We start from the raw sequence: 11,631 nt of genomic DNA on the forward strand, positions 1-11,631 counted from the left end.
GAACACCGCAGCCCTTACAGAACAAGAAAAGGGGTAGGCAGGGCCAAATGGAATCGCTGCCCCCTAAATCCCACCCCACAGAAGCTGGTGGGCAGCAGGTTCAGAAGCAATAGACGAAGACATTTCTTCCCCGGACGGGGTATCTGTTCCCACAGGGATACGTTCAGCAGGACCAGAGGAATTTGGACAGATCTATTCACGTTGGATCATGGCAGGAGTCAGGGTTGGAGAGGGGAGAGGCAGGGGGTGCTAGATGGTTTGTGCTGGCTCACTGGGGAGAATCAGGGACAGGGATGTTAGATGGTTTGTACTGGGTTACAGAGGGAGAGTCAGGGACGAAGAAGGGAAGGTCGGGGTGTTGGTCTGTGCTAGGTCATGGAGAGTCAGGGATAGAGAAGAGTCTGAGATGTTCAATGTTCCACCCAATCCTGCGAGAGGCTATCCAGGTGGGCAATCAGCCCACAGTTCCTCCAGGGTTGTGGTGCCCCTGGTAGAATCAGAGGCCTGGCAGGAACACTCTCCTTCCCAGCAAGAAATCACCCCCCACGGTGTGCTCTCCAGGCCAGCAAAGTTGCACCAGTGTGAGCCAAGCCCCAGAGAGAGGAGGTTAGTATGGTCTTGGCAGAGACGAGGACTCAGTAGTGTCCTGCAGGCATCACTTTAATTTCTGGGCTAAATAAATAACACGATAGTATAAAAGATTCTTGTGGTTGAAGGACCCCACCCTGATGGACTCTCACAAGCAGGAAACCTAACCAGAGCAGTTTCTGGCTTTCTTTTTTGCCGCAAACCGTTTGGGTTCAGGCCCAACAGGGCAGGTGAACCACCCTCATAAGTCCCCCTCGCCCCTCACGGGCCCAGCATGGCTTGGTTCACCTGTCTTGTTGGCCTCAGCCCCGGCTGCTTGGCCAGGTTTGGGCTTGCCTCCCCCCCCACCAGCCCCACCCTTTCAGATGAGGTCAGGAACTCTTCCTCACAACTGAGGGCAAGGAAGCCACCTGAGAATCATCCAGGCCCTCAGCCTCCCCCTTTAAGCAAGCAACTGCTACAGGCATAGGCTGGGTGGCTAGGTGAGCCCAGCCAAATCCCAAAACGAAGTCCACAAATAGAACTGAGAGTTCTGTTGGAGTCCACCCCAACCCACAGCACCAGACCCGAGTCTTGCCATGACCCCAGACCCTGAATCCTGGAGGAACGACAAGTTGGGGCGGGTTGAGGTTAGGCTGAGCTCCCAACTAACCAGAGTCCACTGCAGTCTTTACCCCACACTGCTCCATCACCAGCGAGTGGTCAGTCAGCAGACAAGTGGGAGCTGCCGCTGCCATCACAGTTGGACTGGTCTGGTGGAGGGCAACAGTCTCGTGCTTGCGATGGGATTCTTCGGGGATCCCCTGTAGCGGGCCCGGTCTCTCCCGGACATTTTCCGGTGGGGCCCAGGGGAAGCACCGGCTGCCCGGGGACCCCTGTGTGCCCCAGCTGGTACAGGGTCCTGATTGGTCAGGTCGTCCAGGACTGGTTTAGGCCCACGGGGAGGGACGGGGGGACCCCGAGGGAGCAGCCTTGCCATTGCCACGGCACTTGACCGGTCTGAAAAGGAGGCCAGGCCACTGTCACAGCTGGCCGACTTCACCAGAGGGGACGCGGCTTGGGTGGCATCTCTGCCCCGGACTGGCGGGCGTTGCCCCAGCTGCCGGGGGAAGTCGCACAAGGAGTTGATGCGGCGCACAGACTGACGCACAGGGGTCCGCTGGAATGACAGCGGTGCCCGGGCTGGGGCGGTGACACTCGCCTCGCTCAGCGACAACTTGTTGAACCAGTGGATGTGGTCCAAGACCTTCCCCCGCACGCCCAAGCCCAGGGGCTCTACCTTGGCCTGCTCCTCTGCCCCAAGGGAAGGCTCTGACCTGGGCTGCTCCCCTGCCTCAGGGGTAGGCCGCTGGCAAGCGGGGGCACCAGGCCCCAGAGGTTCTAATGGCACGCAGACAGGCCGCTGGTCCAGGGAAGTCTTGCTGATGTCCACCACAGGACCTGGCGGATCCATTGTGGTGCTGGGATTGCTACGCTTTCCAGGCCGGCCAGCTGGCAGCTCTGCTTGGAGGCTCCCTGGTGGTGGTGGTGACAGGCCCTGCGGAGAACCACCCTTTGGGGCTATTTTTCTATCTGAACCCTGGGCCCTAGACTCAGACACTAGTTTGTGACTGGGTCGGGAGGGGTCTCTCTCCCAGACACTGGCTCCAACCTCTGGGGCAGGAGCATCCACCCTGTACCCCTGCCCATGCCCTCTCTGGGACCCCTCCACTGTGTCCCCTACCCCGGTCTGGACTGCAGCCGTATCCTTGGCAGTCGGCGGTTCCGCCAGGCTGAGCCCCTCTACTGGGCTCTCATCTCTCAGGCCACAGAAGGCTGTGGCTGCGGGCACCCCTGTGGCCCGCCCGCTGATTAGCCCGTTGAGGTCACTTCCAGACTGGGAAAAGGCTTTCTGAATCCTCAGCAACGTCTCACTGGTCAAGGAGTTGCCAGGAGGACTGGCCTCGGGCTCAGGGGCTCCAACTCCGGCGGTTGGCCGGGGGCTCCTGCCTGGAAGGGGCGGCTTGAAGGAGGCGCAGCTCCCTGCCTCGAGGCTGGCCACAGGGGGCTGGCCGACCCGAGGGGCCGGGCAGGCTGGAGGACCGAGGTCGGTCCATGACCCTCGCTGAGGCACCCGCCTTGGGCACGCTCCTGCTGGTGGGGTTCCTTCAGACAGGCTGCTACACCTTGAACCTAGAACCAAGTGGTTCAGCTGTTAGTCCTGGATGCGGTCCCCCAGTGCCCTCCAGGAAGTGCTGTTCTAGCATGCACCATCCAGAGCTCCTGTACCCAACACCAGACCCAGCACCAGTGATAGTGGAGGCCCTGCCTTCCACCCTGCCCACGTTTGAACCACTCACAGGCCCAAAAGCTTGGGCTGAGAGGTCAGCTTCCACCCTCGAGGGCAGAAAGGGAATTCTCCCACACCACCCACAGTTCTTGCCCAGGGGACTGTGTGTTTCCCTCTCTCCACCGGGCTCTCTCCTGGGTTCCGGAAGCACAGGTTCCCCTCGCTCCACCAAGCTCTTGCTCATCCAGACCGGGGAGCGGTGGTTCCTCACCTCTCTGTGGTGGGTTCTGGGAGGTGTCCGGGCTGAAGAGTGTCCCTGTTCTGATGGATCCCATCCTCTGTGCTAAATCCTGCTGGTGAGCGAGTCGGTGACCCACGCTTTCCAATCTCTTCGCTCCGCCACCCCCGTTCTGTCCAGAAATGAAAACACAAAGAACTTCACACATGAGACACATCCCCTCAGCCCCCAATCTGGGGGTGAACGATCCTCCCAGGTCTTCCTTAGTGCGCAGAGCAAGGCTTCAGGCAAAGCTTGCGCTCAGCAAAGGCCTTTGCTAATGACAACAGCAGCAACCACCACGGCCACCTGCGTCACCAAGGCCACCACCTCCACCCCGAGCCACACCCACAAGTTTGTTCCCAGCCAAGACGCCGCCTTGGCACAATCCAAATGCAGCTTGGTAGTAGGAAGAGATGTGGCCTTGGCAGCAGTGACCAAAACCTGGCCCACAGGTTCAACAATACATGACTTGTCTGTGGTGGTCACTGGTCACTGAAAACCGACTCGGGGTCCGGCCCGGAAAGCCCTCTGGGTCAGTGACCTAGGTGGACATGAAAGGAGACCCGAGCCTCACCGGGTCTCTGCCACTCCTGCCCAGGTTGAGCCTCAGGCGCAGCGACCGGCGCACCTTCTCCTTCCGGCTGATCTTTGGGGAGAAGCAGCCTGCTTTGCCTGAATCCACCCTGCAGGACAGAGAAAGAGGACTCATCCTGAGCAGGGCACAAGCCCTGGGAGCCAAGGGCACAGAGTGGGCCCTTCTTGGGCAGGGCACAAGACCCGGGGGGGAACAGAAAGGGTCTGCCCTGAACAGACTCACCCTGGAGGCAGGGAGCACAGAGCAGGTCCATCAGGAGCTGGGGAAGGGGGCAAAGGGGCACAAGGGATTGTGCGGCCTGTATGGCATCCAAGATCTCCTGTTTGCCACCCCAGAAGTGGGGCCCACTGGCTTGGTCTTTAGATGAGCATGCCGAGTACCGGGGAGGTATGGTGACTAGGTAAGGTCATCCCACCACCTCCTCTCTTGAGACCTCAGCAGAACCCAGTCCAACCAGTTACCTGCGCACGGACATGCCGGCCACCCTCTTGCTCCGTCGAAGCCCGCTCGAGTTGGGCAGCCACTCCTTGCTGATGGTCAGGGGTGAATGCGAGATCTGGGAAGGCTGGAGTCTCCCCCCTGGGCTTGCTTCCAGTTGAACTGCAAAGACACCCCCCACCCCCGTAGAGTTCACTTCGGGGCTGGGGGCAGGCCCCCCTCTTCACCAAGGGGCTGGGATGCAGCCCCTCACTGGGGCCATCCCCACGCTGGGCAGTGCCAGACCCGAGCGTGCCATCCACGTTCCCTAGTTTCCTTTTTAGGTGTCGGCGTTCTCGGGGGGCTGTGATGTAGTGCAGCCAGGGCCCGGGTCCCTACCTGATGCGGGCGTGGACATGTCGCTGGCAGAGCCGCTGACCGAGCTGCCAAAGGGGCCGCTTGGACACAAGTCCAGGTTGAGGTTGGTCCTGAGAGATTTCCGCTTCTTGCTGGAGAAGCCGTGGGAGGGCTCCATTGGCAGCTTGCGCTTGGTGCTTGGCGTGAGGGTCCCTGGGGTCCCCGGCGGAAGTACTGGAAATCAAAGGTGGACATTGTCCCTGGGAACATTCATCTCCGAGTTCCAGTGGTTCAGGAACACGGATCAGGTTTCCAGCGTTCCCAAGGAGCTCCCCAGCTGCGCCCAGCTCAGTTACCAATGAGAACACCAGGAGTCAGGGTGACACAAGGCTCCAATTCTCCACTGTAATCTCCCCTTCCCCAGGGTCAGGGGTGCCAGGAGCTATGACCGGACTCCCATTTCACAGAAACTGCCCTCTATAAAAGTCATTAATTACCTCCTTCTGGCTAAATCAAATGGACTCTATCTCATCCTAATCCTCGACCTCTCAGCTGTCTTTGACACGGTAGACCACCCAATTCTCCTGGAAACACTAGGAAACTTTTGCTTCACTGACACTGTCCTCTGGACACTCCTTTCCAGTGTCTATCACCGGCTCCTCCTCTGCCTCTCATCCCCTGACTGCGAACGATCTTCAAGCTTCAGTTCTGGGCCCCCTTCTATTCTCCATCTCCACTTACTCCCTTGGAGAACTCATTTGCTTCCACAGCTTCAGGTACCATCTCTAACGTAGATGACTCCCGATTATCTGACCTCTCTCCTCTCCAGTTTTGCATTTCTTCCTGCCTTCAGGACATCTTTACCCGGTTGTTCCACTTCTACCTCAAACATGTCTAAAACAGAATTCTTAATCTTCCCAGTACTCACCCAGACTTTTCAATTACCATAGACACCACCATATTTCCGGTCTCACGGGCCCTTAACCTTGGCATTATCCTCAACTCATCTCTCTCATTCAACCCACATATTTAATGTCATCAAATCCTATCTTACCTTGACTACTGCAGCAGCCTCTTCACTGATCCTCCTTCCACCCATCTCTCTCCTCTCTATCCCACAATTCACTCTGCTACAAGGATCATTCTTTTGAAAACACATTCAGTTCACGCCTCCTTACTCCTCAAGAATCTCCACTTATCCACCTCTGCATCAAACAGAAACTCCTTACCATGGGCTTTAAGGCCCCCTTTCATCTCCCCCATTTCTACCCTACTTCACTGATCTACTAAAGCTCAACCCGCACATTTCACTCATTTAACACCAACCTTCTCACTGTACCTCAATCTCATCTATCTTGCTGCCAACCCCATTGCCCACATCCTCCCTCTGCCTTGGAGCTCCCTCCCCTTCATATCCGAAAGACCAACACCTCCCAATCTCCAAACCAAAGCCCTACGAAAACCACATCTCCTACAAGAGGCCTTCCCTGACTAAGCCCTCCCTTCGACATCACCTACGCACTTGGGTCGGTCAGTTCCCCCTGCTTTTCCCTCCTTCGTGTTCATCCCCATTTGTCAATCTCTCCCTCTAGTCTGTAAGCTCCTTGTGGGCAGGGGTTGTCTCTACCTACTTTTTTGTATTATTCTCTCCCAAGCACTTAGTACAGTGTTCCGCACACAGTACGTGGTCAGTAAATGCCATTAACTGATTGATTGATCGACTCAGTCTCCTCTGGCCACGTGGCCGCCCGCCGGGAGGGGTTCGACCATAAATCCCGGCCCAGGCACCTACCCCACCGCTCTGACTGGGGAGGAGTGGATGGAGTCCGGTTAGATTTCAGCTTATTCAGGGCTCCGCTGACCATATCTAAAACACAAGATAGATAGAAGCAGTCAGGGTTCAGCTGGCCCTTGCCCAGCCTGCCCTTGACCACTCCTGCCCGGCCAGCCCTCACCCACTCCTACACACACCCAAGTGCTCCACTCTTAGGGCCCTGCAGAGGGGGGATGGTCTTCGATGAGGAAGAAAGGCCCAACCTATCACCCCTGTTAGATGCCGCTTCCCCGCCCCTGCCACTTGGGACCACTCCCAATCTGAGACCAGGCAAATGTTGGGGGTGGGCCCTCACCTCCCATGCTCCTTCTCCTCCTCCTCCTCCACTCTGCCGGAGACTCCCACTCGCCCTCCTCGCTGCCCCCCAGGCTGGGGCCCTCCGTGCCCAGCGCCGAGGGAATCTTCTCCAGGATGAATGCCGGCACATGCCCTGGGAGAGACAGAGCCAAGAGCTCGCAGGGTGCGCCAGACGCAGATGTGCTTGGGTAGGGGCTACTCCTTGTGGCACTTGGGGAGTGGGAGCACAATCAGTGCCCACTGCCACCCAACCACCAATGCCCTCTGAAAATTGTCCCATAATCTTAACTCTTCTGCCTCTAGACTGTGAGCTTGTTGTGGGCAGGGACTGTCTCTACTGCTGTATTGTACTTTCCCAAGCGCTTAGTACAGTGCTCTGCACACAGTAAGCACTTAACAAATACGACTGAACTGAATGAATGAATGCCTAGCCCCTTCCGGGAAATCCCTCTCCCTTCAAACCTGACTCCCCAGCTCTCTTCCTGCCAGCAAACCTCCATCCCAACAACCACCTCCTCCAAAAAGCCTTCCCAGAGTTACTCCCCCCTTGATAGTCACATCACCCCACAGGCTGCCTCAGCCCCGCTGGAGCTCCAGGTCCATTTATTCCTTTGGCCTCCTCTGGCTCTGGGTGGAGGATCTCTGTTCTGTCCCTGGTTCCTACCGTATATTCACGAAGTATGTCTGCTGGTCTCCCCCACCACACTGCAAGCCCTGAGGGTGGGAACTAGGGACTTCTGGGGTCTGTTTCTGGGCGCCTGTCCGGGGCGGTCCGTCAGCTCACCGATATCGGCCGCGCGCTCGATGAAGGTCTGCACCACGGCTGCCTGTAGGCGCAGCTTCCGCTCGCTGGGGGCTGCCGCCTTGGCCCGGCCGTCAGCCAAGTGCAGCAGGGTCGGGGCAAAGACCACAGCCAGATTGCTGCTGTCCATTTTGTTCTCGCTCGACCTTGGGAAATGTAAGAGTGGGCAGATCTGGTCCCTGCCGAGTACTGCCCCATCCCACGCCTTACACCACCCCCTCCCCAACTCCAGCCCGCCCACCCTGGGCCCCACCCCGACCTGAGTGCCACGCTCCTGAGAAAGCTGAAGAAGAAACGCAGCATGCCGATCGTGGTGTCAGCCATGAGGCAGGAGAGCAGAACGGTGGCGGTGTCCCGTTCCTCCCTGGCCAGCTGCTGGGCTTTCAACAGGGCTTCGTGGAACGCCGCTGGCACGATGGGCTCTGGCAACTCCCGGAAAAACTGCTTCAGAAGTCCGGCCACGTCACAGGCAGGGGCGGATGCCAGGCAGGGCTCCCCCTGGTCCAGCTTGCTCTGTAACCCACAGGTCAGTCAGGCAGCCCCCAAGGACTGGGCGCTGGCCACCGACAGGGGAGGAGGAGGAGGAAGTACTACTACAGGAGACCAGGCAGCAGCACCCGGACTACATCAGGATGGACCAGCTGGTAAGGGCGGCCCTGGACAATGAGCAGGTTCTCAAACAATGGCTGAGGGCAGCTGTTGGGATGTTGAGAGTGAATTGGGAAAGGCTTCCCGAAAAGGGGGCAGGGCAGAAGAGAGGAAAGATGGGGAGGGGAGGGATTGAAAGGGTCCCACCCCAAAACCTGTATTCTCCTCCTGTCCAACTCCTCCTACTTCACCCAGGCACTCCTGCCACCACCCAAAGCTTCCCAGGCTCCCTGCATGGTACGAGCTGGCTGCCGGGCTCCCCAGGCCTCTGTGCCACAGCTAACTGTCCAGGGTGCCCACCCCGGCAGGCCAGCAGCGCACTTCTCACCCACAAACATGCTCACCTTCAGGGCTTTCAGCCGCACCACGGAGCCGGACTTCCGGAAAAGGCCCTCGGTGTGGATGTGCTCCCGGAGAGATGTGCAGGCTTCCACCAGGAAGCTGAGGGAGGGGAGTGATCAGCACCCTTCCCCCACACTGACCTGGAATGGGGCAGCCCCAGCGAGCCACTTGGCAGCCCCAAGCCTCCTGCCCCTACCGCCCTGCCAGGGTCGCCTCCCCCTATCCTCGGGGTCTTGGAAATCGCCTCCTCAGCCATGTCACTGATCCACCTGAGGGCTATCTCCCCCGGTCCTCCAACCACCTTGGAAAGGAATGCTCCCTACTGTAGAGGTGGGGTGCGCCTCTACCTGGTCTGGGATCGGGGAGCATCTGAAGCCAAAACATCATTTTTGGGCCTGTTGTCTTGAGAGCTGAGGGAAGCCCGTGCCCCCTGTCCATCCTGGCTGCTCACCCCTTTCTCTGAACTTCACACTCCTTGCCCAGAGACCACCCCCAGCTCTCCTGGGCCCCATTTGCTCACCTGGGGACATGTCCAAACTCGGGCACTGTGACATGGGGCAAGGTGCAAAGCGGAGTTCCAAACGTTTTACCCTAAAGATACAATTCAGTGAGAGAAGACCTTACTCAGGGCAGAGGTTCGAACGTCCCCAAGGGAGACGGCGAAGCCAAGCTCCTGTCCCCACTGCCACCCGGCGCTGGCTCTGCCCATCCCCTCCATTTCCCCTTAGACTGTGAGCTCCCTGTGGGACACGACTGTGTCCAACAACCTGAGAATCTTGTATCTAACCCAGTGCTTAGTAAGGTGCTTGGCACATCATAAGCACTTAATACTATTATCACGGTCATCATGAGGTCAGGCGGGTCTGGGGAGAAGGGAAGGAGACAAGGCCAAAATAGGGACCCTGGCTCCACTGCCCTCGGCCCCCGTTCCATGGGTGGCACCTAACCGCAGGGTCTGGGGGAACCCGCGTGAAGCCAGGTCCAGTCCGGCTCTGCCCCCATTCTGCTGTGTGACCTTGGGCACGCTGCTTAGCCTCTCTGGGACTCGGTTGTGTCGCTGCACTGGGCCCGGGGCCAAGTGAGCTGGGGGAGAATCCAGGGGAGCATCCCATTCCCTTCCACCACATCCTATTACCTCTCCCCACCACCAATTTCTTCTCCCTGGCTCAGCCTCAGAGGATGCTGCCATTTCCTTACCAACACAACTTGGTCCAGGCCAAGCCACTGTCCACCGAGACACCCAAACCCTGGCCAAGCGCCCACCCTGGACACACCTCTGCTACCCAAGCCCACCCATGCTGCCTTCGAGCTCTTGAGCATCAGCTGTTCCCACCCCCCACTACAAAACTTTGATCTTTACAGCCAGGAAACTAGACCTCTTCCAAGGGCCCTGGCTGCCAGCCCTTCACCCCAGCCCACTGTTGGGTAGGGACCGTCTCTATATGTTGCCAACTTGTACTTCCCAAGCGCTTAGTACAGTGTTCTGCACACAGTAAGTGCTCAATAAATACGATTGAATGAATGAATGAATCATGGGGGAATTTCCCTCTCAAGGACCATAGAGAAAACCTCCTGCCTCACCCTACCGGGCACGGCCCGACGATGAGGGCAAGAGAAGCAGAAGCCACAGAAAGTAGCCTTCGCTCAGGTGGTGGACAAGGCCAGGGTTTTTGGAGAAGGGGTGAAAAGAGACCAGGGTTGGTGATGCCAAACCGATAGAGCCACTGGTGAGACGGTGACATCCGGGCTGGGTTGAGGGGCGTTCACCTTATCCCAAACACTGACTATTCCTAGGTAACTGTCCACAGTCAGTGACGATCCAGCTTTTACCGCAGGCTGCCCCGCCCCCTTCCCCCTCCCCCACTACTGGCCAAGGGCCACTTCCCCCTGCCTCCAGTCGCTCTGGCAACAGGGCATATGGGGGAAGTGAAATAAAGCAACTTGGCTTTTCTCAGTACCCGTAGCTCCAGGGAGTCTCGACGACCATGGTTATCGAAAAACACGGGCTTTGGGTTACCTGCCTGTCTCGATTATCTGCACCACGGCGCCCTTGGAGGCTCGGATAATGGAGAGCCAGTGGCCCCTGCCCTCTGTCCCTTTCTATCACTTGTTTCCTCCACCCACCCGCCCTCAACCTGGCAGCGTTTCCCGATCGAGCCGGGCTGCGGGGAGGAAGCAGTGTGGCTCAGTGGAAAGAGCACGGGCTTGGGAGTCAATCAATCAATCGTATTTATTGAGCGCTTACTGTGTGCAGAGCACTGTACTAGGCGCTTGGGAAGTACAAGGTGGCAACATATAGAGACAGTCCCTACCCAACAGTGGGCTCACAGTCTAAAAGGTCAGAGTCAGAGGTCAGGGGTTCAAATCCCGGCTCCGCCACTTAGCTGTGTGCCTTTGGGCAAGCCACTTCACTTCTGTGGGCCTCAGTTACCTCATCTGTAAAATGGGAAGACTGTGAGCCCCCCGTGGGACAACCTGATCACCCTGTATCCTCCCCAGCGCTTAGAACAGTGCTTGGCACGTAGTAAGCGCTTAATAAATGCCATTATTATTATTAGGAAGGAAGAGAGGGGATCCTCCGGCCGCTCCTTCTGCTCCTTACTACCCCCCCCCCCCCCAACCCCCCGGCCTTCACCAGGCCTCGAGCGGTTTATCCCGGGCCCCTCCTTCAGGGCCCAAAGCTTGCTCCTGACCCGGGGCAGGGACCCCCATCTGGCCCGCTGAGTTTCGCGTCGTGGGGGCCCGGTCGCCCAAGGCCACGGCCGGCCTTACCCCCAGCGCTGCCGCGACTTGCTTCCCGGGGTCCGGCTGGCCCAGGCCGGCCTTGACCTTGATCCCGTATGCGCTGCGGAGGTAGTGGAGGAGCGCCGGCCGCAGCCCCTGCCGGTCCAGCATGCCGGCCCTAAGCCCCCAGCCCTTGGCCCTGACTGCTCGGCGGCCCCAGGCCCCACCGTCCGTCGGGTCCTGCTTCCACTGCCCCTTCCTTCGTCTGCGGCCCCCCGACGCCCCGCTTCCCTCTTGCCCCCGACACCTTGTTCCCCTCCTGCTGCCCTGTCCCCTTTCCCCGCGATGGCTGCCCCTGGTTCCCTGCCCCCCAGCCCTCGCGACCACTGGCGCCCAAACAGTTCACTCCTTCCCGTCACTGACTGGCCGTCCTTTCTCCTTCATGGCCACCGTCACTGCCCCCCGGGTGGTGGCCTCA

The 11,631-nt window shown here is 58.8% G+C and overlaps 1 protein-coding gene across 1 annotated transcript; it reads right to left on the bottom strand.

Annotated features, from left to right (window-relative positions):
- Positions 1 to 564: 564 nt before the first annotated feature.
- ARHGAP11A (Rho GTPase activating protein 11A) lies at positions 565 to 11,359 on the bottom strand. The gene is made up of 12 exons (XM_038741463.1): positions 11,202 to 11,359; positions 8,950 to 9,020; positions 8,432 to 8,528; positions 7,699 to 7,952; positions 7,422 to 7,585; positions 6,636 to 6,770; positions 6,299 to 6,373; positions 4,549 to 4,740; positions 4,194 to 4,332; positions 3,712 to 3,820; positions 3,129 to 3,267; positions 565 to 2,760 (listed from the first exon to the last, which is right to left on the bottom strand). The coding sequence occupies exons 1-12, from the start codon at positions 11,322 to 11,324 to the stop codon at positions 1,325 to 1,327; spliced, it is 2,934 nt and encodes a 977-aa protein (XP_038597391.1). The 5' UTR covers positions 11,325 to 11,359; the 3' UTR covers positions 565 to 1,324.
- Positions 11,360 to 11,631: the final 272 nt, after the last annotated feature.

Source organism: Tachyglossus aculeatus (genome assembly GCF_015852505.1).
Source record: "Tachyglossus aculeatus isolate mTacAcu1 chromosome 12 unlocalized genomic scaffold, mTacAcu1.pri SUPER_6_unloc_1, whole genome shotgun sequence".
Taxonomy (NCBI): Eukaryota; Metazoa; Chordata; class Mammalia; order Monotremata; family Tachyglossidae; genus Tachyglossus; species Tachyglossus aculeatus.

What these genes read in the sequence shown, in the direction of transcription:
- ARHGAP11A (XM_038741463.1), bottom strand. Translation starts at nt 11,324, where the DNA reads ATGCTGGACCGGCAGGGGCTGCGGCCGGCGCTCCTCCACTACCTCCGC. An exon ending in AAGTCGCGGCAGCGCTGGGG is followed by an intron (nt 9,021 to 11,201) that starts GTAAGGCCGGCC and finishes TTGTATCTTTAG; the next exon opens with GGTAAAACGTTTGGAACTCC. An exon ending in CCAGAACCCACCACAGAGAG is followed by an intron (nt 2,761 to 3,128) that starts GTGAGGAACCAC and finishes ACTTGGTTCTAG; the next exon opens with GTTCAAGGTGTAGCAGCCTG.